Below are 27,288 nucleotides of genomic sequence, written 5' to 3'. Positions count from 1 at the left end.
TGTAAAACCTTGAACTGAGGCGAATAGTACTAGAACTAGTAAAAACAGTCATAGTGGTCACTAGTGAGTATTTATGTGCCAGTCACTGTGTAAATATTTTATTCACATTAAATTTAATTCCTATAACTATCTCACAATATAGGTTCTATTATCTCCATTTTGTAGGTAAGAGCACAGAAACTTGGGGAGTCTGAGTGACTTGACCAAGGTCACGAAACACACAAATGGGGGAGTCACGATTTGGCTGTAAACTAACAGAGGTTTGTGTGTTTACTATGCCCCACGGTCACACGCCATGCCACACTCTACTATTTCGTCTTTGGAGGATGGAACAAACACCAGTTATATCAGCGTTGGGGGTCAAGTAAATATCCATGGGCTGGCCTCCAATTATCACCTATGTGGAAGTAGGTGAAACCCATATTTGTAACCATGTCCTCAGAAGAGGTTTTTTTTCTTCCCTCTCATCTCCTTTTAATGCATCTCCTGTTACTTAAAACTAAACATTATAAACTCATCTAGTCCCATCAGAACTTCTCTTAAGGACAGGAGCCCAGCTGCTCCAGGTCCCATCTGCTAAGTCCTCCAGGCCAGGAGGGAGAGATGTGCAAGCTGCAGACGACCCCAGCCCCAGCCACTGCCCGACTAGCCAGGAAGGAGACCCTGAATGAGAACTGTCCCGCAGGGCTCAGTTGGCTCCAGAGCTGTAAGAGGTAATAGAACTTTTTTTGTTGTTGTAAATAAACAAAACTTGTCTTACTACCTAGCTTTCTTTCATTATCAATGGCAGCATGATCCTTCCAGTTTTGAAAACTCAAGCTCTTTCCAATCAACTTCTCTTCCCCTTGTTACCCATTTGCAGCTCATTTTTACATTCTGCTTATTTTCAAACAGTGCTATTTCCTGGAAATGCATGTTCCTGCTGTTCTACAATTATCGACCCAGTCCAGACTCTCCCCAGTAAAATCGTCTCCCTGGCACTGCTACAGACCAGTCTTATTTTTCCTTCTAGCAATCTAGAAAGAATTTTCTCTTAAATTTTTTAGCATGTGACTACCTTTCTAAAAATTTCAAATAGTTGTCATTTTCCCCCAGCCTGAATTCTCCCCATCTTCTCCAGTCACAGGAGCCATCTTTAAATCACATACTTGGCAGAAAGGTTTTAATCATTGTCAACAGCCTGAAAGTCACCTTTCCAGTTCTCCCCAAAGGTCCCAGGTTATAAGACTCTTACATAAAATCTACTTTTAAGTGCTTATGTTTAAGTTTTAAGGAAGGTTAACTTTGTTAACCAACTTGTGCGAGTGAAAGTAGGCTTGTGAGCTAAGTTTTCTTGTTTTCTAGCCACTTGGTTCCATGCTTACAGACTACATCCTCATGAAGGCTTGCTCACAAATTGACACAGGTGATTGAAAGGGTACCCTGGTGAACGTGGAGAGGACTTAGTATCAATTTAGCATTCTTGTGCTTAGAAAAACCCTGTGTTGTCACAAACTAATGTGCTGCTGTTAGCCAAGTTTTCATAAGTGAAAAACAATATTTTAAAGAAGTTTGTTTTTTATTTTTATCAGTATCTGTAAATTTTACTGATTTTTTAAAAGCACAATACTATCTCGCAGTCTTGTTCTGCATGACCACAGATTTTTTTTAAAAGTTCACTTTAAAAAATAAAGCAGTTAGTAAATATGTTTCTGAAAAAAAGTTTTTAATGACTTACATTGAAATAACTAAAATGTTATGTGGGGATCAATCTGAATATTTGAAAATGATAGACATTTCCTGTTTTTCAAATTTTTAATGAGGATACATAGAACATTTCAATGTTTAAATATTTCATATTCATGAAATTAGCTACTTTTCAGTAATTGAAGCTCTTTAACTTATTTCTAAAGATATCTATTTAATATTGCTGTACAAGCTAGATAAAACCCCAAAAGCACATGTTTTAAAGTCATGTAAACAAAATATCTGGTGCCCTTGTGTATTTATCACTCATCCATTTTAGTGATACAGAATAAAAAAAAAGTGGCCACACAACATGGCCCATCTCTAAATGATTCCTCATAAATCAATAAAGAGCATGAAAGAAATTAGAGAATATCCTTGAAAACTACATAACAGTGACATGGATAGACTCCTTACCATAAACGATAGAGATTTTATAGCTGTCAGAGGTCAGGAGACAGTTTATGGGACTATCCAGATCAATAAAAATGATTGTGATGAGATTTACAAATGTACTCACTCTCCCTACAGCCAAATGCCTAGAAAGGATATTGGTAAAATCCCAAGGAGAGCTCCATTCTTTGGCATTAAGTTAGATGGCTTTCTGAAGTGCTCGTCTTTTCAATCTGTATTTCAGGATGGAAAAACCATGACAATATATACAAACATACAGATTTTTCTGCTCGAGGAATGTAGAAAAATAAGTAATAAGGGATCAACACACACAGCATGATGGCACGAAGACGATTTCAAAACAATATATTGGGCTTTATTATTCTAGAGAGCTGTGAGGGAAGCAAGATGGAGTTGATGGATTTCTTAAGGCAACTGAGCTCCTGACAAATGGACTGAAAAACAAAAATCTAAATAGCTAAAGATGTAGAAATGTTTAAGCACAAGATAGTTATCCATCCTGTTCATATTTTCCTTGATGTTTTTCTGTCAAACTAAGCCTATGAGAAACCACTCATAACCAACACCATTTGTGGGGGTGGGGGGAGAGGGGGTGAAAAAGTTTATTTTATAAATTTAAGCTAGAAATTTAATTTTTGGTCTCAGACGTTATAGAGGCATAACTGAAAAACTAACTTTTGCTAGTGGTTGACCATTTTTAATAAAATATTCAAGAGCCTTCCCCTACTTTTTTAAAAATGGTTTTCTCCCTGTAAAAGGAATGGCAGTGCAGGAACGCAGCAGCAACTTCCTCGTGTGAAACAGTGGTCACAATGCTGTGTCCAGTTGAGCGCTCCTTGCCTTAGACGATGTCGGCCAACCGCACAGACAGGACATGGCGGGGAGCACAGTGCTGTGTGGCAGTGTGTAAGCGTACGTTCCCAGGGGCATGTATTAGCTCCAGCAGAGCCTGCCAAATCTCTCCTGCTCTCCCCATCACTTGCCTCCTCCAATTTCTTTACCATATTCTCAAAAAGCCCTGGGAAAGATGTTATATGGTAATGAAGAAACACAAAACCATGATGACTGTAACACCATTCGACGTATGTATTTGACATGAGCACTTCTCCAGGTGTGGACATTAGCACCATTCAGAGGGGAATATGTAAATACACTGGCTTCAGACGGTTCCTCAGGTCCAGGCATATTATGCTGCCAGAGTCTAGGCTACCTGACTCAAGCTCCCAGCTGTAAATCAACTCTGTCAGAATTTACATTTGCACATAAAGTATGTTTTCAGGCAATCATTTCAAAGCCCGACCTAAACCTGTTTTTCATCAGCATTTTGAGTGTTGTATCAAATGATCTCTCAGAGTTCCAAAGCCAAAGATGCTCCAAGTTTTTGCTTGTAGAGAACAAGCTTACAGTTACAAAAATGGGCATATCCCTAAACTCTCTTCGGAGACCTCCAAATCTGAACTACTCTTAGGTGAATTTTTTTTTTCTTACGTCTTAAAAAATAACTTAAGCCAAGACTTCCCCTTCATAGTCTCCAAGTAGGATTCATTCAGCTAGTGTGGATGTGGTCAAAAAGTCAAACCTCAATATGATAGAGAGGTCGGGTACCACTTCCAGAGAGATACTGCTGGGCAGGAGCATATATGGGACAAGGGTTCTGATAGCAACTTAAATCCTCACTTTTAAAAAATGGAAAAATCAAATGGGCCTAAAGCATTGCAAACTTTGCTCTAAAACCACCAAAATTAAGTGAAGATAAAGTTGATAAAGTTAGCGAAGACAAATATATACGAATAAACATGTAACAAGTAGTGAAACACTCTGACATGCTGTTATATAATGTAAACATTTTTAAGCACCTTAACTCTAAGGTAATTTTTAGCAAACCTGGCAGGAAAAGGACAAAACAGTGATGTGACCGACTAACCTCCAAAGAGATCCACGTCAGCAGTGACAGCAGTGACAGTTGTAGTAGTTGAGGCAGAGGCTGAAGCAGTTGCAATTTCAGAAGTTGTAGTAGGAGGGGTAGGTTCTGGAGCAAATGGATCTGAAATTTGTGCTTCAGAGGGAACAGAGGAAAGTGCAGCCAGAGAATCTATGTTGCACCACGGACAGAGAACGAACAGGGGAGAAGAAGAGGAAAGGACAAAAGATATACCAGACTCCAAATGACCAAATAAGGACAGTTATTAAGAGATGGAAGTCTCTCAAAACAGAAGTTTAAAATAAAGTTTACTCACCCTCTCCCAAAAGGTCTATCGATGTCCATTATGTGTCAGCGTATGAAGAAATAAGAGAGAACGCTGAAACATGCAACCACACCAATGTCCAAGCAGGGCGAGGTACTACCTGAAGGTATTTGAGCTGTATGCACCTTTCTGGACCACTTGTAAGTACAAAAGGGTGTATTACCTATTATTATCATGGAATGTTTAAGCTGGAAGGACCATAGGGTCCTCTAGACCAAGCTTCCAATTTTATAGGTGGGAAATCTGAGAGCAAGCAGGTCAAGAGACTTACCTGAAGTCAGCTCTGAACGACTTTGACAAACTCCATTTCTTACCAGATTTCCCATTTCATCTGCTTTGATGGATTTCACTATATGATAGATATTAATTCTAAAGATACTACAGTTAATTAAACTTTATTAATCCTCTATTTGATGAGTCACTTCAGCCCAGAATACCGCAGAATAAATGCAGGTTTATGATAGCTGTAGTTTGACTGTAGAACATACCAACCATAGCCAAAGAACTGAGTCCAAGCTTAGCGGCTAGAAAAAAACAACCCTCCCCTACACGGGTTTTGCCTTCATAAATTTCATATTATTGGATGTTTTTCAATTTGATATATAATCTTTCTGTTTATAAACATGTGACAACATACGAGAATTATTTTTAAGATGAATAAGACAGATTTTGTAGCATCAAAACTTTTCAGGCCTTCTGAGGTCTGCATTCCTTTCGGAGGTAGATATTTTCTTAGCGTTCAACAGTGGGATTACAGTTGGCATACTAAATAAAAAGCCTAGGAAGGGTAATTCTTAACTATACTATGGCTTTAGATTAAATGTTGAGAGAGTCCAACAGCATTCTTGTATTCCCAGTCACGTGATATACCCCAGGGCTCATAATTGAATTCATGAATGTTACCAGAATTTTATTTTAATCATGAACAAATTTTATCAGAACTCATTAGGGAGCTATTTTTTTTTAAGAGTCTTAAAAACAATATGAGAACTCAGTAAACTAAAAGTTCTAGAAGACATTTAAAAAACTGAGAAACATAAATTTGACACTAAAAATGATCATATTCATTTAACTATGCAATTTGCCAACCCAATAAATATTAGATAAAGCACTCTACAGACACACTAAGGTAACCAAAGCCCTTCTAACCAAATCTTATATATTTCATAGCAGCATTAAAAAATTATAGCACACAGGGCACTTCATGTTAGAAACAGTTTTTTAATTTTAGAATATATGCCTAATTAACACCAGGCAAAAAGGAGCTATGTTGATTTGGGGCTGTTAGCTGATCAGGTCCCAAATCCTGAGAAAGAGAAGGTACTTCCAATAATGCCTCAAACCAACAGTATCAGGCCCAATCAACTGTTACTCTATACTCATACATCCTAAAATATTAATTAGAAACCAAAGTGGGTCATCAGAAGCCAGACAGACTTGGTTTCTCTATTCTCCTGGCATTGGTGGGATCCTCTCTAGTCTTGCTTTCTCAATGGCTAGTTTAAGTGCAGTGTGACTCAACAGAAGAGCTAAGAGCCATGTGATTTAACAGTCTCCAAACTTACTACTGTCTATCACAGGGAATGGGCAATTTATTTCGTACATTTGGTAAGTGAGAAAGCAGAATACTATTCACGTGTATTAGAAGGACAGAGAAACAGAAATCTTTTTAAAAAGTACAAAAGATTAAAATTCTAGTTCCATGTGTTTGACGAGTGTTTTGTTCAGATGGAGGGTTACAAGACTTCTTGCAATATGATGAAAGATGGAAGGTAAAATTTCCTAGGGAAATGTAAGACTGGTGCATAATTGATGTTGAAAACTTTTGCCACAGGTATTAGTCTCTAAAATCTTAATTTTCTGGATGAAATATAATTTATGTTACTTATTTCTTGCTTTATGCAAAACATTCCCTACCATAAAACAAAGCCCTACTTTAGGATGATGGAAACAGTTATTATTCTCAAACTACCGCTTTTTATAAAGGATTAAACTACACAAACTGCTCCCGCCCAAACCCCACAGAAGCAGAGCTCAATTCACTGGCAAGTAGCACACAATCGGTTATTTTTTTGCATTATGGAAATTGCTAGAAAATATTCACTGTAATTGAGGAAACAAAACTACAACTAAATTAACAAGGGAATCTGTATTTTGCAGTGATATGAAGCTAAACTTCCTAGGTTATTATAAAGTTGAATGTGTTAGTATATTTAAGCGCTCACCCATACCTGGAGCATATAAAATGCCTGCTAATAACAATAGCAATAGCTAACATTTAAGTCAAGTTATAATTTTCATTACAGAACTATGACTTTCAAAGCTTCCATAAATCTTTCTGTGGGTATGTGTGTGTACACACGCATGTTTCCAAAATAGCCCATAGATATGCCCCCAGATTTAATTAACAAGCAAATGGTAATACAGGTCACTAAAATTGCTTGTACTGTGGGTAATATTCCCCATGGAAACTATTAAAGTCATATGATTGCATAATAATGGTGAGCCTTCAAATGGATGTTGGTAATTACTTTCTATTAGGTCTCTTAATTCTAATAAAATCCTAATTAGGTCAACTAATTATAATAAAACCCTAACAGGAATTCTATATTTCTCAGAAAAATTTCACTTCAAGCATTTATAATAAGAAATGATCTGTTTCCCACTTCTAAGACACACAGAAATACAACACACATACTCACTTCTTTGTGCTGGGAGAGAAATTTATTACGGAGAGAAAACCACTCTCCTTATTATGGGGCCAAAGTCAGGGATTAAAAAAACACTCTGTCTTCTTTCATACACGTTCATTATCAGCCCACGGAATGCAAATCTTATATGCATTAACTTAGGTTTACGAAAATATGAATTTGCGAAAATGTGGTTGTCTCACGCAAACAGGAAAACTACTATCATTTATAATATGTCCCTTAAAATGGCAATATTTATCAGTACCCATAACCCCCAAGGGAAATTCATATACATCTGAAATGGCCTTGGTTGTTGGAAAATGAATCATCTTACTAGCATTATGGTCAGATAAGAATATCCAAATAAGTCTACAGAGTTTTAAGGTTTATAGTTTATTGTTTGGTTATATAAAATTAAGATGTGCTTCAATAATAGAAGTGGCTTGATTTTATCAAACAAGACTGAGAAAGTGATTTTATTTATTTTCGCTTAGTCAAATGAGCCAAAAGCTATCTGTTACAACTTAGCATCCTGTTCAACCACTACTGGGTACCTACAGGACAAATGCAAACTGAAGGTATCGAATATTTCTCAATTTCATATTATACAAGTTTACTTCAATTTTTTAAGCCTTATAATTTTTACTATTTTGCTTAGGAATTAGATAATTTATTAGTATTTTTCTCTCTAGCTGACTTTCTAACTACTATGAAATAGTGTAATTATAGATATTTTCTTGAGACAGAAGACTAATGATGTCGAATTATCAAAAAGTGACCATCAGGCCTGAGCCAAGGTCCCGCTAATCTATCAGGTGCTTTGTACTATATTAAAAAAGTGCTCCCTCTGCACCAGCAGATTAGGAAGAGAAAAGCACCTCTTTCTCAAGGAAGAAAAAGCCTCACAGATTGACTTGCAGAAAGCAGGCTAGATTTTAGACCCTCTCATCCTGCCTTTGAGCAAGACAAAAACTGCATGTCCCTATTGAACAGCTCTGACTAAAGCCACACTATTCTGCTTTCTTCTACATCCACTGCTATCTTAATGCTTCAATCACCAATAGCTACTTATTTCTAACAAGACTGAAATGTATTCTGATAAAATTGGTTATTATAACTTATTCCTTACAGTACTGTGTCTTAGCAAAGAGTGTTTGAAGATGGAAATGAATAAAAATGTTTCACTGCAATTTTAAAAGATTTCACCTAGCTTTATCTCTTTACTTGGCATTCTTTTGGTGCAAAATTAAAAAAAAAGAAAAGAAAAGAATTACTCTTCAATTTCATGCCAGAGAATAAGGTGAAAGGAGACAGTTTACAGTTTCACTGTTTATTCATTAAAGTTCTAAGTAAATCACTAAATGTTTGATAAGTTCTAAAAATTACAGTGTGAATACATACTGCTTTAAATAGTTGACAGAATTAAAGACTTAATACGTTCACATAAAACTGAAAAATTTTTTTGTATAACTCCACAAATTATAATTAACACTAAGCTTTAAATTATAAAGGTTCTCTAAAAGTCACATATATAAATTTATGACCAAGAAAGTCTGATTTAAGGATATGGATTTGAAACATTTTAAATTAACCGGAAAACAAAATTGTTATAAGACACTGTGGTAATGAAAATACATTATTAGTAAATTGAAATAATCAAACACTTCTGAAAGATAAAGCTCAGAATGAAAACATGAGAGCCAGAAGACTGCACTTATAAAATCTCAGCAGCAATATTTTCCTTTCACCAACTGAAATTTAATAAAGTGAAGTGAAGCTGAAAGAGCAATTTTGTTTAAAAAAAAATGGATAGCTATAGACATAGGAGTTGAATATTTCAACATAGGAGGTTTAAATATTTAAAGTGGAAAAACACCAATATTTAAAATGTTTATATTTATAATTAGCAACTTATTGCAGGACTGGTTATCTGTTGTTTATTTTCTTGCCAAAACAACTTGGAAATAAAATCAAGAGATTATAGCATGTACTCTGATGTCATACTGACACATTATTTAGCAAGCTCACCCAAGGATTATTTAATTAGCTATGGAAATGTAACTTTATTTGACTTTGCAATTTAAATGTTAATTAAGGATTCTGATTCTAAAATGATGTATCACAAGATCTTTCCACTAGTGGTTCAAGTAATACTCTGTCTGGGAGAAGATAACAAGATATTTTTATTGCCATATGGGACATTAACTAGTTTTGCATTTAACCTACTTAATTTATTCTAACATTTCTTTTCAAACATGGGTAAATAATCAAGCTCCTCCAAATGTTCTCTGAACCAGGTGCTTGGGTGGCTCCGTCAGTTTAAGTGTCTGCCTTCAGCTCAGGTCATGAGTCCAGAGTCGTGAGATCAAGCCCCAGATCTGGCTCCCTGCTCAGTGGGGAGTCTGCTTCTCCCTCTCCTTCTGCTACTTTGTCTTGCTCATGCTCGCTCTCTAATAAATAAATAAAATCTTTAAAAAAATGTTCTGTGAACCGTCTTTATCATCTTACTGATTTCCTCACCAGTGAGTTAATGTCTTTCACCTGTGTTGTTTCTTCCCTCACCTTAGCTTTATCGATGTATATATTTGAGATGTACAATGCGATGATTTGACATACATATACTTTGTGAAATGATTATTACAATCAACCTAACACATCCATCATCTCACACAGTTACTAGTTACTACCTTTATTTTTGTGGTGAGAAAACTTAAAATTCACTCTCAGCAAATTTCAAGTATACAATAGTATCATTAACTATAGTCACCAGCTGTACATTAGATCTCCAGAACTTAACTCATCTTACAACTGACCACTTGTACCCTTTGATCAACGTCTCTCCACCTTTGCCTTACTCTTCATCCCCTGCCAACCATAATTCTACTTTCTGCTTCTGAGAATTTGACTTTTTTAAATTCCACAAACAAGTGAGATCATACATATTTGTCTTTCTGTGTCTGGCTTATTCCCTTAGCATAATGTCTTCCATGTTCACACCCATGCTTTTGCAAATGGGAAGATTTCCTTCTTTTTTAGGGCTGAATAATATTTCATTGGATTTAGATATAAGACATTTTCCTTCTCTATTTGTCCACTGACAGACATTTCAGTTATTTCCATATCTTGGCTATTGTGTTTAAAGTTGTGGTGAGTATGGGAATGCAAATATCTCTTTGATGTGTGTGTGTATGTCTCCATCCAGAAGTAAAATTAGTAAATCATGTGGTAGTCCTATTTTTAATTTTTTGAGGACTAGCTATACTGTTTTCCATAATAGCTGTACCAATTTACGCTCCTACCAACAGTACACAGGGTCCCCTTTTTTCCAAATCCTCATCAGTACTTGTTATTGCTTTATCTTTTTGGTATAGCCATTCCAACAGGTATGAGGTGATATGATATATGGTTTTGATTTGCATTTCCCTGATTAGTGATACTGAACACACTTCTATATATCTATTGGCCATCTGTATGTTTTCTTCAGAAAAATGTCTATTCAGGTCCTCTGCCCATTTTTTTTTTTTTTAAAGATTTTACTTATTTATTTAACACAGAGAGAGACAGCCAGCGAGAGAGGGAACACAAGCAGGGGGAGTGGGAGAGGAAGAAGCAGGCTCATAGCGGAGGAGCCTGATGCGGGACTCCATCCCATAATGCTGGGATCACGCCCTGAGCCGAAGGCAGACGCTTAACTGCTGTGCCACCCAGGCGCCCCCCTCTGCCCATTTTTAAATCAAGTTATTTGGTTTTTTTGCTATTGAATTGAGTCCTTACATATTTTGGATATTAACTCCATATTAGGTACATGGTCTGCAAATATTTTCTCCCATTCTATAGGTTGCATTTTCATTTCATTGTTTCTTTTGCTGTGCAGAAGATTTTTAGTTTGACATAGTCCTACTGCTTATTTTCACTTTTGTTGCCTATGCTTTTGGTGTCATATCCAAAAAACTCATTGCTAAGACCAGTGTCCAAAAAGATTTTTCTCTGTTTTCTTATGGTTTCAGGTATTATACTTAAGTCTTTAATCCATTTAAAGTTAATTTTTGTGTAGGATATAAGATAAAGTTCCGATTTTATTCTTTTCCATGTGGATATCCAGTTTTCCCAACACTAGTTATTAAAGAGACTATCTTCTCCCCGTTGTGTATTCTTGGTGTTCTTGTCCAAAGTTAGTTGACTGTATGTGTGTGGGTTTATTTCTGGGCTCTCTGTTCTGTTCTGTTGGTCAAGGTGTCCATTTTCATATCAGCAGCATACTGTTTTGATTACTATAGCTTTGTACTATACATTGAAATCAGGAAGTTTGATGCCTTCAGTTTTGTTCTTCTTTCTCAAGTTTCCTTGGGCTGCTTGGGGTGTTTTGTGGTCTGTATAAATGATAGGATTGTTTTTCTATTTAAGGGAAAATGCAATTACAGTTTTTCTAGGGATTTCACTGAATGTATAGATCACTTTATGGACAGTTTGACAATATTAATTTTTCTAATCCATGAAAACAGAATATCTTTCCCTTTGTGTTTTCTTCAATTTCTCTCATCAATGTTTAACAGTTCAGTATACAAATCGTTCACGTCCTTGATGAAAATTTGCTCCTAAGTATTTCATTCCTTTTGATGCTATTGTAAATGAAATTGTTTTCTTCATTTCTTTTTCACATAATTTGTTGTTAGTGTACAGAAAGACAACTGATTTTTGTATGTTGATTGTGTGTCCTGCAACTTTACTGAATTCTTTATTAGTTTTAACAGCTTTTTGGTAGAGTCTTTAAGGTTTTATACACACAAGATTATGTCATCTGCAAAGACAATTTGCTTCTTCGTTTCCTATTTGGGTGCCTTTTATTTCTGTTTCTTGCCTAATTGCTCTGGCTAAGACCTCCAGCACTGTGTTAAACATAAATGGAGAGTGGGCTGGAGTGAAGTGGGGTGGGAGGGATGGGGTGGCTGGGTGATGAATACTGGGGAGGGTATGTGCTATGGTGAGCACTGTGAATTGTGTAAGACTGATGAATCACAGACCTGTACCTCTGAAACAAATAATCATTATATGTTAATTAAAAAAAAAAAAAGAAGTGGAGAGTGGGCATCCTTATCTTGTCCCTAATCTTAAGAGAAAAAGGTTTCGGCTTTTCACCACTGAGTATGATGTTAGCTGTGGGCTCATCATATATGGCCTTTATAACATTGAGGTACATTCCTTCTACACATAATTTGTCAAGAATTTTTTATCATGAAAGGATGTTGAAATCTATTAGATGCCTTTTCTGCATCTATTGAGATCATATGATTTTTTTTTTTAAAGTAGGCTCCATGTCCAGGATGGAGACCAACGTGGGGCTTGAACTCATGACCCTGAGATCAAGACCTGAACTAAGATTAATTAAGAGTTGGATGCTTAATCGAATGAGCTCCCCAGGCATGCTGAGATCATATGATTTTTATCCTTCATTCTGTAATATCATGCTTACTGATTTGTATATATTGAACCATCCTTCCATCCCAGGGATAAATCCCACTTGATCATGGTGTATGATCCTTCTAATGTGCTACTGAATTTGGTTTGCTAATATTTTGATTTCTGTTTAGTTCCTTCTTATGGCCTTTATCTCCTTATTAAACTTCTCATTTTGTTCATGTATTGTTTTCTTGACTTTGTTTTGTTGTCTATTTCTGTTCTTTTGTATCTCACTGATCTTCGTTAAGATGATTATTTTAAATTCTTTGTCAGGCAATTCATAGATTTCCATTTCTTTGGCATTGATTATTACAGTATTATTAGCTTCCTTTGGTGGTATCATGTTTGTTTCCCTGATTCTTTGTAATCCATGTAGACTTCTGTTGGTATCTGTACATTTAAAGAAGTAAATAGCTCTTCCAGTCTTTAAAGACTCATTTTGGCAGGTAAAGACCTTCACTTGCGCTGCACTAATGACACTGCCCAGAGTATCAGAACAGAATCACAATTGAGTGGGTTGGAGCTGGGTCACGTCGTTACCTGCTGGGTATGCTGTGATGCCCATGGTTGATGGGCCTCTTGCCAGGGGCTTGGATGGGTTTGGATCTGCCTCATCCCTGGGTGGACCTATAGGACCTTGGTCAGTAGGGCTAGAACTGGGACAAGGGTCCATTTCAGGATCTGCAGTTGAGTCCACAGATGGTGGGCTGGTTAGCAAATGCATGGAAAGGTGTGGCTCTCACTGGGTCCCTGGATAGGCAGGTCGAGTCCTGGACCATAGCTGAATGGAGCTGGGACCAAGTCAGAGGGCTGCTTTAAAGTCCATAGTTGGGACCAAGGTCAGCAGGCCTGCCTCTGGGGATAGGGACAGATGTGTCTCTTGCTGGATTCCTGGGCAGGCAGGACTGCTCCCAGACCATGACTGAGAAAGGCTGGAGCTGGGTCACAGGCCATTTCAGAATTCACGGCTGAGACCAAGGTCAGGAGACCTGTTACCCAAGGCAAGGGCAAGCACGGCTCCTTCGGGGTCCTTTGACAGATGCTGCTGATGACAGGCCCAAAGTCAAACAGGACTGTAAATGCATCCATAGGAGCATGGTGGTATTTCCAGATCTATAGCCAGGGCCAAGGTTGGCGAGTCTCCTGTCTGGGTGTAGGCTTGCCTTCTCAAAACCACCTTCCTTGATCTTAGGCTCCCTTGGGCTCCTACCTGGATCCCAAAGCTCCCACAAAGGAGCTATGACGGGGCACCTCCTATTTCACCACATTGCTTATGTTATCCCCTCTGTGTTCTTTCTATATTGTAGGAATCATTTTTAAACCTAAAAAAAAATTATTTTGAGATTTTGGTGCAATAGGGCAAGGCATTTAAAACCAACTCAGTACAGCCCTGAAAATAATTAGCTTATTTTATATTATTATTTAATTTGCTTTTTAATCAAATACTTGTAAAATTTTAATTTTTTCAAGATCCATGAATAAAAATGGGAATCAAGTACTTAGGTATGATTCTTCTCAGTTAGTTTAGTACGGATCTTTTCCGGCACAAACAAGAATCTATCCCAGATTTCAACTGCCTGAAGTCAAATTCAATATGAATTAAAACCAATTTAGGCATAAAGGAATCCAGGAAGGAGGCTACACCTGAACAAATCAAATTGGAAGTGCTGCCTTGAGTAATCTCAGAAGTTCACAGGAACATCCAATCCTCTTAATGCCTGAATCTCTAGAGACCAATTATTAAAAATAATCAGAATTTCAGAATAGCAAAGAAAAATACTGCCTTTGTTCCAAGTCTTAAAATGAGAACTATATGACTACCACAGAGAGACTCTCTGCCTCTCTCTCAATATATATATTCCAATCAATAGATGCCATTCTTACCATTTTCTCTCCAAGTTTCTAGCAACATCTTGGACAATTAGAAGGTAAGTATAACAATAATAGCCTGAATAAAAACAACTGACTAGAAAAATGGCATGGCGGTCTGCTTTCACTCACCTCCCCACGCAGTGGCTCCTCCAGAAGGTGGTGGTGGCGCTGGTGCTGCGGCGGCTGCTGCTCCCCCAGAAGAAAAGTCTGGCTGGAGGTCCAGGAGATCACTAGACGGTTTAGAAGTGCTGAAAGGAAAATGCAATTTTAAAATCAGATTTTAAAATTTTATAATGTGAAGATGCTTTTAAATAAAGACTGATGAAGAAAGCATCAAAGATTTTGGATACTTTAAATCCAATAAGAGAATAATATTTTGGAAAGTATAGCATATGTTCTTCTATAGGCTTGGCAAACTACTTTGTAAGGGGCCAGAAGCTAAATATTTTAGTTTGTGGGCTAGATGGTCTATCACTCTTTATCTCTGCCAGTATAGCATAAAATAAGACACAGGCAATATATAAACAAATGAACGTGCCTTTGTTCCAATAAAACTTTATTTATAAAAACAGACAGTGGGCTAGTTTCACCCATAGGCCATAGTTTGCCAATTCTTGCTCTATACAGAATAACACAGGTAAACCATCCTTCAAGCAATGGGCCACTCAACAAATCATAAAGCAGAAATTAAAGGGGAAAACCCAAAGACCTCAAATTAAGGGGAAATTTTATCAAATATGTTAATGTCCACTGGGTAGCATCTGAAATGCTGGTTAGGAGGACTGTGATAAAAGGAAGCATACTCAAATATTAAAGGCATTAGAGTAAGAGAATTATGGGTAATTTTTCCCTTTTTTCTATTTTCTAAAATTTTTTGTATGGAAAAAATTCTTGCCTTAAGAATTTATTTATAAAGCAAAGAATAGTAAAATGAATAATCACTAATATACCTTTTATCTAAGTTAAACTATAACATATCAAGTTTGCCTATGAGACACCTCATCTAAAATACTTCTGTATTTTTTATTCTCATTCAGTTAGGGCTGTGTATTTCAAAACTGCTCCATCTGCAGAAGTTCCAAGGAGGAGCCTAGAGCTTTGCTATCCAAAGTGTGGTCTTCAATCTACTAATATCCTGAGACATTGTTAGAAGTACAGAATCTTGGGTATAGCCCATATCTTCTATATCAGAATCTTCATTTTAACATGGCCCCAGGAGTTTCATTCAGGTTTGAAACACAATGGCCCACAGGTTATCAGACCAGGTACCAAGGCACCAGGGTGCCAGATCCCCACCCTTCTTCATAAATAGCAATTCCATCTTTACCTTTTTTACATATTAGATTTCCAAGTAATATTCTTTTGAAGAAAGGATTTTGTTTTTTTGTTTGTTTGTTTTTTAATTTCAAAGCACCTGAAACTCGCCTAGTTTTGATTTCCATGTCATAAACCTAACTGGTCTAAGTGCCAGGACAGGGAAACATATGATTCAGACCTGAATCAAAGCTTTTAGTAGAAGTATAAAGTATATTGTATAGTATATAGTATCTAAGTATAGAGGCAAAAAGGACTTGTTTTTATCAAACTTGTGATAATTAAAAGCAGAACTAGGCAAGTAGGGGTAACACACATAGTTAATATGGGTACATGAATTTATTGCTCAGTTCAAAATTCAGGTCTCCAAATACAGGGCATTCATAACCAGTCACAGATACTATAAATCCTCTCAAGACAAAGAACCAAACAAAGGCCGACCTAAAATTATTATATGAAGAAGCTACTTTGAGTTGCGGTTTCATCTGAGGCAGCCCTGAGATCTTACCCAGTGCACAGCCGTCTCCACCTTTCTCACTAATGTTCTGACCTTTCGGTGCTATAGAAGCTGATCGGGAAGATCCTGATGGTGTCTTTCTACCACCAGAGTCTGAGTTCCTCTTAAGCACCAACTAACTGGCCTAGAACTGAAAAGTTGTTGTTGTTGTTTTCAGCGCCTTAAGACACCGTTTAAATTTCACACAAGCAGCAGCTAATTTCTGAAATCATTTTCCATATCTTCACAACTTCTTCCACCTCCTCTCCTAACTGTGTGAACAGGCAGGTGATTTCTACAGCTTAGGTCTTGCTGATGCTTTGAGGGTACAGGCCTAGGGAACAGTAGAAAATATAAAAGAACTTACTTTGTGAACCTAAATATTGCCCAAACTATCACATGTTACTAGGACTAGATTTCATTTTGTGAAAACATCTGGGTTCAGTACCTAAAAAGAAAACAAAAGTGTAATCAAAATATTAATAAACGGTTCAGCGCCTACTCATTAACTCACCTGACGGGGACAGCCGCAGATGCAGTTGCAAATAAATCCACCGGTGGGGATGTGTCGATAGTTTTAGCTGGTGTAGAGTTGGGAGACGTAACGGTTGTGGCTGGCGAAGACTGAAAGTGAAGGTGTACAACACACTGTAGTCAAATGCTGACCTAAAGGGCACAGAGCAGCAGGACCTCCGCTGTGCAGGCCTGACACTCGCAGCAGTTTTTTGGTAACGCCTTGTGGGAGAAAAAACTCAAGAAAATGTGAAATGGAGAACTGTAATAAGTAATCAATATTGGACAAAACAGCTTTCAAATTTTAAAAGTCAAATGCAATATATATAAAATTATGTTTAAAATATTTGGCTTAACATTGCAATGACTTCTGCTCACGTACTTAAAATCAAGGCTAACGGGTATTTCCTAAACATAAAATTAGCAGGAAAGATCTTACCAGCTGCTAAAAATGAAAACAATTATCAATTATTGCGATAACTGCTATAAAACCAAGGCCATTCTTTTTCCTTTGCACCCTAACCAGACTTCATATAAAGTCTTCTCAGGTGTCTTTAAATTCTAGAAATCTAACTTTCAGAAGAGTTCACAGATGGCAGAGAACAATACATAAGCAAGATTTAAGTCACTGACAGTTTAAAGGTATCATGACTATATCCCGTCACTAATATGACACAGATAAAACTAAAAAAGTAAAATAAAATCTAACATTTATTGTCCTGGACTGGTTTATTTTTAAAAAGAGACCTTAATAGTCAGTTAATATATTAAAAGATAAGATTTTTGCTGAGGTAACTATCCTAATTCTATTTCCCTTTATTTGGTGTATTTAATTCTCCATGTATTTACAAGAGAAAGGTTAATGGGGCATCTCAAACCAGTCCACTGATACTTACTCTAAGCGGAAATGTGATAGACAGCAAGTAAAACGTGAAGACTAGGACTACTCGAAGGCTATTGGATGCTGCCACAAATGGACACCTAATTTCAAGTAGACTAAACTTAGAGTTTTAAAAAGTATAAATTAAGAAAAAGGACTGAGGAGATAACGTTAAGGGGTTTTCAGACTTAAATAGTACCTGTCTAATATCTCTTTGTCCAAGAATCAAGAAGTCAAAATTCAATAGATACCCAAGTGTTAAGTATTCAGCATGTCAAGGAAGACAAACTCATGAGCAATATGCATATTGCTGCTCAGAAAACAACAACTCAAGCCTTTCTCTTCACCAAAAATTCAAAATTTTCAAATGGAATAGGAAAGATTATCAAGGGAATAGAAAGGACCGGCCAAATTTAATTTGTATGCTATGCACTGCGGACACTGACAACTCCTCTCAAAGAAATTAGTGTGTGTGTGTTTTTTAGCCAATACATGTAAATAAGCTTAGAAAGTAATGTTTATGAAGATACCACTGAGAACTTAGAGACCAAAATGAAGCCATCAACATAAACGCAGAAATGAAGGTCTTCAAAGGCTCATTAAAAACTGCTCTGTAACAATAAGCTCTGAAGAAACGAGAGAGCTAGGGAAACAGAACCAGAATAATTCTGTTATTACAAAAAGAAAATATCAAAAAAAAATTCAATTTGGCCAAAATGCAGAGACAGACCATCCCCAGTGATGCCATAATTTTCACCACACTCTATTCTGCAGTCATACGTTGGAATTTTTCACACAGACATAATGATTTTAAACCCAGTTTTATATCAGAATCACCAGGGAGCTTTTTGTTGGCTTGAGCTGCCGGAGGGACTCTTAGGCAGAGAGCCAGGTACCGACACAGTACAGGGTGTCTGGGAACCACCAGTGCAGTCATAATGACATCCTTCATGTCTGTAATAACAGCAATCACATAATGGAAATTTGTCATAGAGGAAAGAGCACATTTATTACATTTTTGTCTGAAAAATACAACGGCAAATGTGAGGTACAGACCTAGGGAAATAAGTACTATTGTCACCGATAACCCTAATCCTGTCCTTCAATGTGATAAAAAAGAGGGAGGAGAAAGTTATTAAAATTATTACAGTGGAGTGTCTAAAAGGCATGCTTGCAGAAACACACTCAATCGCAACTGACTTCTTTACGGTTCAAACACGTATAAAATTATGTGTTTTGTCTCACAGGGCTGGGATTCAGAATACATATGTGCTTTGTAACTAGTTTGTTTTCAGTTGTAATATACATGTATGAAAATTTCTCCTATTTAAAAAAAAGAACGGTCGAAACAGAGGACTAAGTAGACACTGCTATACTACACCAGACTGAGAAGCTAATATAAAGTAGAATACACAAAATCCACCTTTCCTTTCCTTTAGAAATTAAAAATAAAATTACCATAAGACCCAGAAATTCCACTTTTGAGTATATACCTGAAAAAACTGAAAGCAGGAACTCAAACAGGTATTTATATACCCATGTTCCCATAGCAGTATTATTTACAACCACCAAAAGGTGGAGCAACCCAAGTGACCAACGGACAGATGGAAGAAGAAAACGTGGTGTATACGTAAAATGGAACGTTATTCAGACTTAAAAAGGAAGGACGTTCGGACATATGCTACAGCATAAATCAATCCCCCAAGATATTATGCTAAGTAAAATAGGCCAGTCAAGAAAGGACAGACACTGGTTGATTCCACTTATTTGAGGTACCTAGAGTAGTCAAACTCATAGAGACAGAAAGCAGAATGGTGGTCGCCTGGGGCTGAGGAGAAGGCTGTGGAGTTAGTGTGGAAAGGGTGCAGAGTTTCAGCTTTGATGACAAAAGTTCTGGAAATGGACGATAGTGACGGTTGCACAATATGAATGTATTTAATGTCATTCAACTGTACACTCAAGAATTCCTAAAATGGTCGAAACAAAACGAACAGCAAACTTACCTTACTTAACGGAGAGGGAGCACCAGATCTAAAAGGCAATCAAAAAAATTAAAACTGAATATACGTGAATACATTTGTAGAACCATTTAAGTTTGATATCACTTGGACAAGCTTTAACTGGTTTAAATACAGAAGTCTTAGCAATGGATAAACTATTTTTTAAAAAATAATTTATCCTTCACTCAATTATGACATCCTCTTTCAGTGTTTTCCATTCACTTAATTTCTAATACTAGAAATTCTTAAACCCAAGTGTTTTCCTATATCTCTAGCAACTCAATCCTTCAAGTTGATCATTATTGCCTGTGTCCAACAAAAATAAAACTGGAATTTTAAAAATGTTGCCCAGACTTGGGGAAAACAAGGCTTTAGAGAATTAAAAAAAAACAAAAACAAAAACCAACCCTCTGGCTTATTATTTTAAAAAGTTAGAAAACTCATTAAGGTACATTGTGATTCATTTAATCATAATTGTGATGCATAAAAGGAACATCAGAGTTTAAAAAATCCCCATGAAATGTGTCTCAACTTCCACATGTATCCTCCTGGTTTGTTGTTTTTCATGGCTATAATGAAAACGATCTATGGAAAATATTCCCATTATCCTGTTAGATCTAGTGGGAGCTTGAAAAAGAACAGTAACCTCAATGATCGTTTCTAAGGGAGTGAGGGAAAATTAGAAAGGAGTAAATTTTTTTTTTTTTTTTTTGGTGAGATTATTGCTAGCACGGACTTGCACATCATTTCTAGCAAAGTGCTTCAGAACTGACTGCATAAACAGTTTACACTTTACCAACCCAGGTTGGCGAAAAATAAATGGTAAAACAAAATGAAGAAAAAACACATTTCAATAGGAAGCCTACTATCCGAGTCTTAGAATATGGCAGGGATGGCTTTCCACTCATCTACAGAGAAAATCGTACAAGCGGCACTAGCCAAACAAAATTAGCAGAGATTTAGTAACTGAAGTTTTGTACAGTACCATGAATTTTTGTTTTATTGAATGTAGCAAAACAGATTTAATAATATACATCACATTAATACCTTTTATGTTCAACCTTATTGGCACAAGAATCAGTTTGCCAAGCTCCTACACGAGTGCCATTACTAAATGACACTTCTAATTACCCATGGATTAAGCAAATAAATGAAAATTTGTCTCTGTCCAACCATCATCCTACTTACTGCAGTGTATCTTATTTGTCTGTTCAGTAATCTGTCTTTTCCAAATGCTAAATTCTTTGAAGGAAGGGAATCTATCCCATTACTTTATATCCCCAGCACTTTACACAATACCTGGCATTTTGCAGACACTGATATTTCTGTATTTGAATTTTGGAATAAGAATGCATTCGTGTACTCTTTGCATAGAAAATAAATTAACCAAAAGTCTTAAAAATTATTTTGTGTGAAACTGACCTGTCAGGATGGGTGGCCTCTGTTCCAATGGACCACACCTAGCCTTTGCCATGATTTCATCTAAGAGGTCAGTACCAAAGGTATGCTCCCAATGGGGCCATGGCTTTAACAAGCATCATTAATCACTGATTAAAATCTGAGGGCTCTTGAGGCTCAGAGAAGTGCCTCATCACTCTTTAACGGTGGATTTAAGACTCTCGTCCAAGTCCGTCCAATGCCCAGAGCCTGTGCTCCTTTCACATTCCAGCCTGTCCTGATGCAAACTCAGATGTGCCCGGCACGAGTTTTCCTCTCTTCCTTTTACCTGTTTCTTCATTGATTTACTACCCTACTATCGGTCACTTCCCCTTTATAAAAGAAAATGCTACAATCTTTTATGTATACAGATAATGACACTTACTAAAAATCAATACTTATTGTAAGGATTTCAGCGAGAGAAATCTAGTACATAGTGAACTGCCCTGGAAAGAATAAAGCACGAATATAATTTTAAAAGAGAATGAGTGATGTAATCCTATCCTAAATTCTGTGAAATGTTACAAACAAATCTATGGGTTTTTATGATGAACATAGAAAATGCCAAGGTTTACCTCCAGGATATTAATACTAAGTCATCAAAGGAGGAAACTTTGTTATGTCTTATATGCCCAACAATAATCTCTACATAATTTTGCCTATAAATGCTAGCCAGAAGACAAACAAAAAAACAAAATACAGATATGAAAAACCTATCTACGTCTTCCAAATAATTTTAATTACAATTGATTATCAGGTTTCCTGTACCCTCAGCACTTAGTAAACCCACATGTAAAATAAAATCAATTTCTCTTTTGTTCTATGGAATCACAGAAACACACAATATACAAATATATCACACAGTATTGCATAAAACTTCAAAAATGAGTATCAGTAAATAAAAACCATTAAATATAAAGAGCACACATATTTTTATAGTAGACATTTGGAAACGCTTCATTGTCTCAGAGATTAGAATCACTTTACACTGCTACTCAAAGACAGACAACTTTAATTTTCCTTATAACATTGTCTTTTGGCACTTCTGCCGTATGCCATGGGAAAATCTTTTGTTTACTAATCAAATAAAAAAAATTTGATTTCCAAAATCTAAGAGGAATGTAAGTACACCTAAGAGAGATTGTTAGTCTTGATTTGAGAAGACCAAAACAAAGTAAAACCATTTATGCCAGTCACCTTGGGAGACAAATAAAAAAGTATAATGAAAAACACAGATGTGTAAAATTGACAGAAATCAGTTTTAAATGTTCTGAATACCAAATGTGGAATCTTTAGAGTGCTTTTTGCATTTTTAGTAATAACCAAATGCAAAAAAGCCACTCACTGTAGTACTCACCCTTCACTTAAGTTCCCAGGTAAGCACAAACATACAAAGAAGAAAACAGTTAACTACTATAGTCCATTTATTTTAAAAATAGGGAATCAGCAAAAGACAAGTTCAGATGTGGTCTCAGCCAATTCAGAAAAGAAATATGACAAGCATAAAATGATTTTAAAGGAGAGATAACCATTATGCTCAGTCAAAGGGAATTCAAAACAGAAGGTCACTGGATTTCTATTTCCCTACCCTTAGTAGTTAACCTTGTAACTATGTGTACAAAGCTGTTTTCCAAAAATAGTTTACAGCAGCCACAAGGGGGCGAATTTAGACTTGAAGTTAGGGCTAATGAAATTCACCCCAGAAGGCTGCTTTTTCTGGTGACTGCAGTACTGGCAGATGTAACACGGGAAAGTGTGGCTCTGTGCAGGGTGCGGGGGACCCTGAAGGGAGAGGAATACAGAGAAGCTGACTTTTCACCGAGCCTCCTGCGTTGCCTTGCCAACAGAGAGGCTTTAAGTCCTGAGGATAGGCCTATCTCCTTTGCCAAAGAGGTCCTTCTACCACAGGAGCAGAGACATCTCTTAGGCTTCCTGCCTCCTTTTGCTTAAATCCTACACAACTCCTTTGGCTTCTTAGGTATTCTTATACAGGGTAGCCCCAGCAATCACTGCAAGTGGGCATCTTAATGTACTCCCATGTCACTTAATGCACTCTCACGTCTTTTTGTTGGCATCAATCTATCCATAAAAGTCTGACCATCCAAGGCCACAGTGAAGCAGGCGTAGACCTTGCACTTGCACTGTGATAACAATCTTAACAGAGCCCCGACAGGTCCTGTCACGCGTCATACCAAACAGCTCCACCGTAACTGCCCAAAAGATTCCTACACAGTTGTTCATGGTTGGAAACTTAAAACATGCAATACTTTTTAGACTAACTTGGAAAGGACGACAGAAATGACACTTAGCTAATGGAACAACAAGCAACAAGTAACATCAGGACACGAATAGATTCTCGGCAAACACCGAGAGAGAAGAAAACAGGAAGGAGTTGCATTTTGATAGCTATATCATAGGCAAAATCCATGGTCAGCATACAGCCCTGCAACGATCAGTTCCTAGGCTGTCTCTGTTAACTTCTGCTGTCAATCTAAATGAAATAAACATAAAGCTGGGACCAACAGACAGATTTCAAACTGACCTGTAGAGACAGCTACAGGTGGAGATAATGAAGTATAAAACTGTCCCTGAACTTTAGAACCAGAAAACCTATTTAAACCACATATGTGGGGAAAAAATGGCCACAACACAGGGCAGTGCATGATTAAGGAAGGCTTAATGAGATAGCCCTCCCAGGACGGGTAAGATTTACACACACAGAGACAAGGCGGGTAGGCATCCAACACTAGCAGGATTATAATTTGAGCAAGGCACAAAGACTGGAAAGCACTGGGTCCTGTGAATAGACAAGTCTGATACTTGCTAGAGAGAAGAAAAGAAATGGAACCTGCACATTTTTGCATGCAATGAGGAAAAAATAGTGAAAAACGTATGTGCCTGGGCACAGAGGTATGCAAATCCAGTAAAACTGCACTTAGTGCTGATTGATTGCTATTCACTCTATAAAAAAGATCCCTGAGCAAAATGTCAGCAGCATGCCACGCTGAATGCTTCAAGTGGGGAGAGTCTAAAATGCAGACAACTATACTTGTGGGCTTTGCTTTTTTCACAGCAGGGTTGGTAACGTAACAATGTTCAAGGCTACCTGTGAAACTGTGCTTGTTTTCCTCATGCCCAATGATAACAGCCTCAATTTTTAAACATGAACAACTCTTTTTCGGTATATTGTGAATCCCCTGTAAGGGCAAGTATATACATCAGCAAGTTCAGACAACCTAAGTACAACATACTAATTTGCTGCATTAGCCGGCAGATAGATTGCCTGTACATGGGGTCACACTGTCGTAAGTTAATCGGATGGGAGTTCTGAGGGAACCTAGAAGAATTACAATAAAGCATACCCTGAAACTGTAGGAGTAAAAGTGGTACTGTGATACATCTCATTCTTATAAAGAACGACTGTAGCATTTTTCATCTTAGTTAGAATTATACAACTAATGCATACTTGTTTCCGGGTTTCTTTCCTTCTAATGTATTTAGATGCTGTTCAAGGGTCTCCATAAGACTGCTGGGAGCCTACAATAAGAAAGTAAAAATAAATGTCTGCATTGCTTTCTTTCAAAGTAAATACACTGGAACATCATTGTAACTTTGTATGGCGGAGCTCTGTGGCTGGACCCCACTACAGATGTCAGATCATTTCCCGCCAGATTGTTTTGGCACGTAAATATTTAAGTCCCATGGACTCTCAGACAGGCCCATCTTACAGAGAGTTAACTCCACTGCCCAACAAATGGCACGGCAGTGTTTCAGTGTACAGATTACACTGGATAGACTTTTTCTATGATCTTACTTACACACGCTAAACTCAAGTCAAGTCCACCATGTTTCCGCAAGACTGCAAAGGAACAGGTATTTGTATCCAAGTAAAAAACTTAAGTGCCCAAATACAAACGTACAGAAGTTTGAAAATACTGTTGAATCTCACTTATCTATGTGTGACTGAAATGTTAGCAAAAATCGCTACTACAGTAAATAAAAGCTGGGGGGTGTAGGTGATAGTTGTGGAGAAAAGGATACATCTTTAATAGTCAACAACAATGAAGATTTTCTTAATATTGAGCTATTTAATTTATATACATAATAATGTTAAACTACTGTGTATTAGAAAATTTAATATATTTCAACTCTTTTACTAAAAGGTACCTGAATGTTTATTTTTATATTAACATTTTAGGCAATACAAAGTGATGGCATTTTACTGTATATTAGAAAGAAAAATAATAAGTTCATACATACATTCCACCCTATCTATTCCTCAAGCATGAGAAATTTAATGTCATCTTTAAATAATTTTTTTAAATAATTTTTTAAATTATGTTAGTCACCATAGAGAAAGACAATTATCATATGGTTTCACTCATTTATGGGACATAAGAAGTAGGAAGATCGGTGGGAGAAGAAAGGGAAGAAGGAAGGGGGGGTAAACAGAAGGGGGAATGAATCTTTAAATAATTTTAACCTAAATTAGACCTTAACAGTGTAAGCATTCAACGAATAGCATTCCATGAATGAAACATGTAACTACATTTACAGAAACCTTTAACTCTAACATTTATTCTTCAAATTAATATGAAATTAATTTTGAAGACCTTTAACCATGCTAAATGTTAAAATAGCTCACGGAATTTAAGGAAATTCATATAACTGTACATTTTACATTGTACCTATAATGACAAAATCAAGTAGAACTCTTATTAAGAATTTTTAATTTTAAAAGTTCAGGATATTTAATATTTTTCACTTCACTAATAGATTCATGAACCATCTTAACAATTATGTGATTAATATAGATGTAATTATATTACTATTAAAATATAAATTACTAAGTGAACAAAAATATTAACTTGCTTAAAGTGATGGAGGTAGGATAGAAAGTCCCTATGAGCATTATCTAAAAAGTTATGGCCTACAGAGTAGAAAAAGAAAAGATTATAGGGGATATAATAAATTTAAAAAGTTATAAAAATTAGAATTTAAAAATATAACTCAGGTGAAAACAGACTTACTCAACAAATTCCAATAAACTGCAACCAAGAGTATATCTCTAAGTTGTAAAAAAATAAATTTTTAGGAGATAAGGAAAATTTTGCTCCGTAGAACAAACAGCACACTACAAAGATATTTTCATTTAATAACTAGAATATGCACTGTATTCTTAAAAGCAAGAAAATAGAAAAGGCTTCACAATTTTTAGGTGAATTAATTTCAAAATTATCATGCTAATTATCATAAAAATAATAATTACTATAATTGTCATAATAATGGAACTTAGGAAGCTTGGACATATAACTTCAAAGTTTTCATATTTCTTTTTTTTTCACTGGGATCATAGTAAGGAAAAAATAAATCAAGCCACAGAACCTCTCTCTGGTTACAAGACATAGGTCCTCTAAATGTTAAATGCAACGTAAAGAAAAAGTGATTCCATGTTAAAACGGTTTAAAAGGACAAATTCTTGCAGTCACAGAACAGAACAATATGGGATAACAAAAAAAAGAGGTGGTGTTTTCTCCTATAAACTTCCTTAGTTATCTTAAGAACACACAAACCAAAAACCAGGAAGACAGTTTGCAATTTCATTCTTTTTGCAAGGTTTCTTAATCATTTGTGGATGAAAAGTTTAAAATAAAGTAGCAGCCACAAAAATAACAACAGTTATTACCACGACACAGACTACAAAACTGACTTTTGTCTTTGAGGGAAGTTATTTTGTGATAAATTGCACATAAAATTAAGTTTGGAGCATTTCATCTTAAAGATTTAAAAATACTTCATTTATATTTCTTATAAAGGACATGGGTGAAATCTAATAGAAATAAATTCCTCAAATGTTTTTGGAGCGGAAAAAACCTATTTTGGTCATAATGTTTACAAACGCAGGAATACCGGCTGCCTCCTAACTCTATCTTTGGCACTGGGTCTATCTTGGCATGTAGGAGACAAATAAGCAAAAACCGTCTCAACGTTCCAACGAGCAAAACTTTGAGAATGCCTCTGCTGTTGAAAAGGAATTTAAAAGAACAAACTATAATTAGTAGGCTCTTTAGTTGCTTATTTTTAAAAATGGCCAAGTCAATAGACCAGTCAGATGGAAACAGCAACCCCAAAATCAAGAGTCACTCTGTGGAAGCTAACAGGTAACAGCTATGTATCACGGCTCCTGATTTCATCAGTGGTACAGCTTCTTTAAAAAACCTTCTCTTTACCCGTAGTTTTCAGA

The 27,288-nt window shown here is 36.4% G+C and overlaps 1 protein-coding gene across 3 annotated transcripts in view; it reads right to left on the bottom strand.

The window, feature by feature from the left end:
• Positions 1-27,288, bottom strand: part of SNAP91 (synaptosome associated protein 91) — a 133,053-nt gene that overhangs the window by 39,228 nt on the left and 66,537 nt on the right. For 2 of the 3 annotated variants that reach the window (XM_087856910.1, XM_087856911.1), the window contains exons 10-13: positions 24,511-24,581; positions 19,611-19,638; positions 16,729-16,838; positions 14,534-14,652 (exon numbers count right to left, since the gene is read on the bottom strand). In XM_087856910.1, the coding sequence (XP_087713036.1) occupies positions 14,534-14,652; positions 16,729-16,838; positions 19,611-19,638; positions 24,511-24,581 (328 nt within the window). Of the gene's footprint in view, positions 1-4,063; positions 4,232-4,376; positions 4,392-14,533; positions 14,653-16,728; positions 16,839-19,610; positions 19,639-24,510; positions 24,582-27,288 lie in introns of all 3 variants that reach the window. The other variant, XM_045804482.2, reaches the window with a different exon arrangement.

The sequence above is a fragment of the Ursus americanus genome, chromosome 29, assembly GCF_024610735.1.
Source record: "Ursus americanus isolate L20-20 chromosome 29, mUrsAme1.1.p, whole genome shotgun sequence".
Taxonomy (NCBI): domain Eukaryota; kingdom Metazoa; phylum Chordata; class Mammalia; order Carnivora; family Ursidae; genus Ursus; species Ursus americanus.
This window is presented reverse-complemented; position numbering and strand designations above follow the sequence as displayed.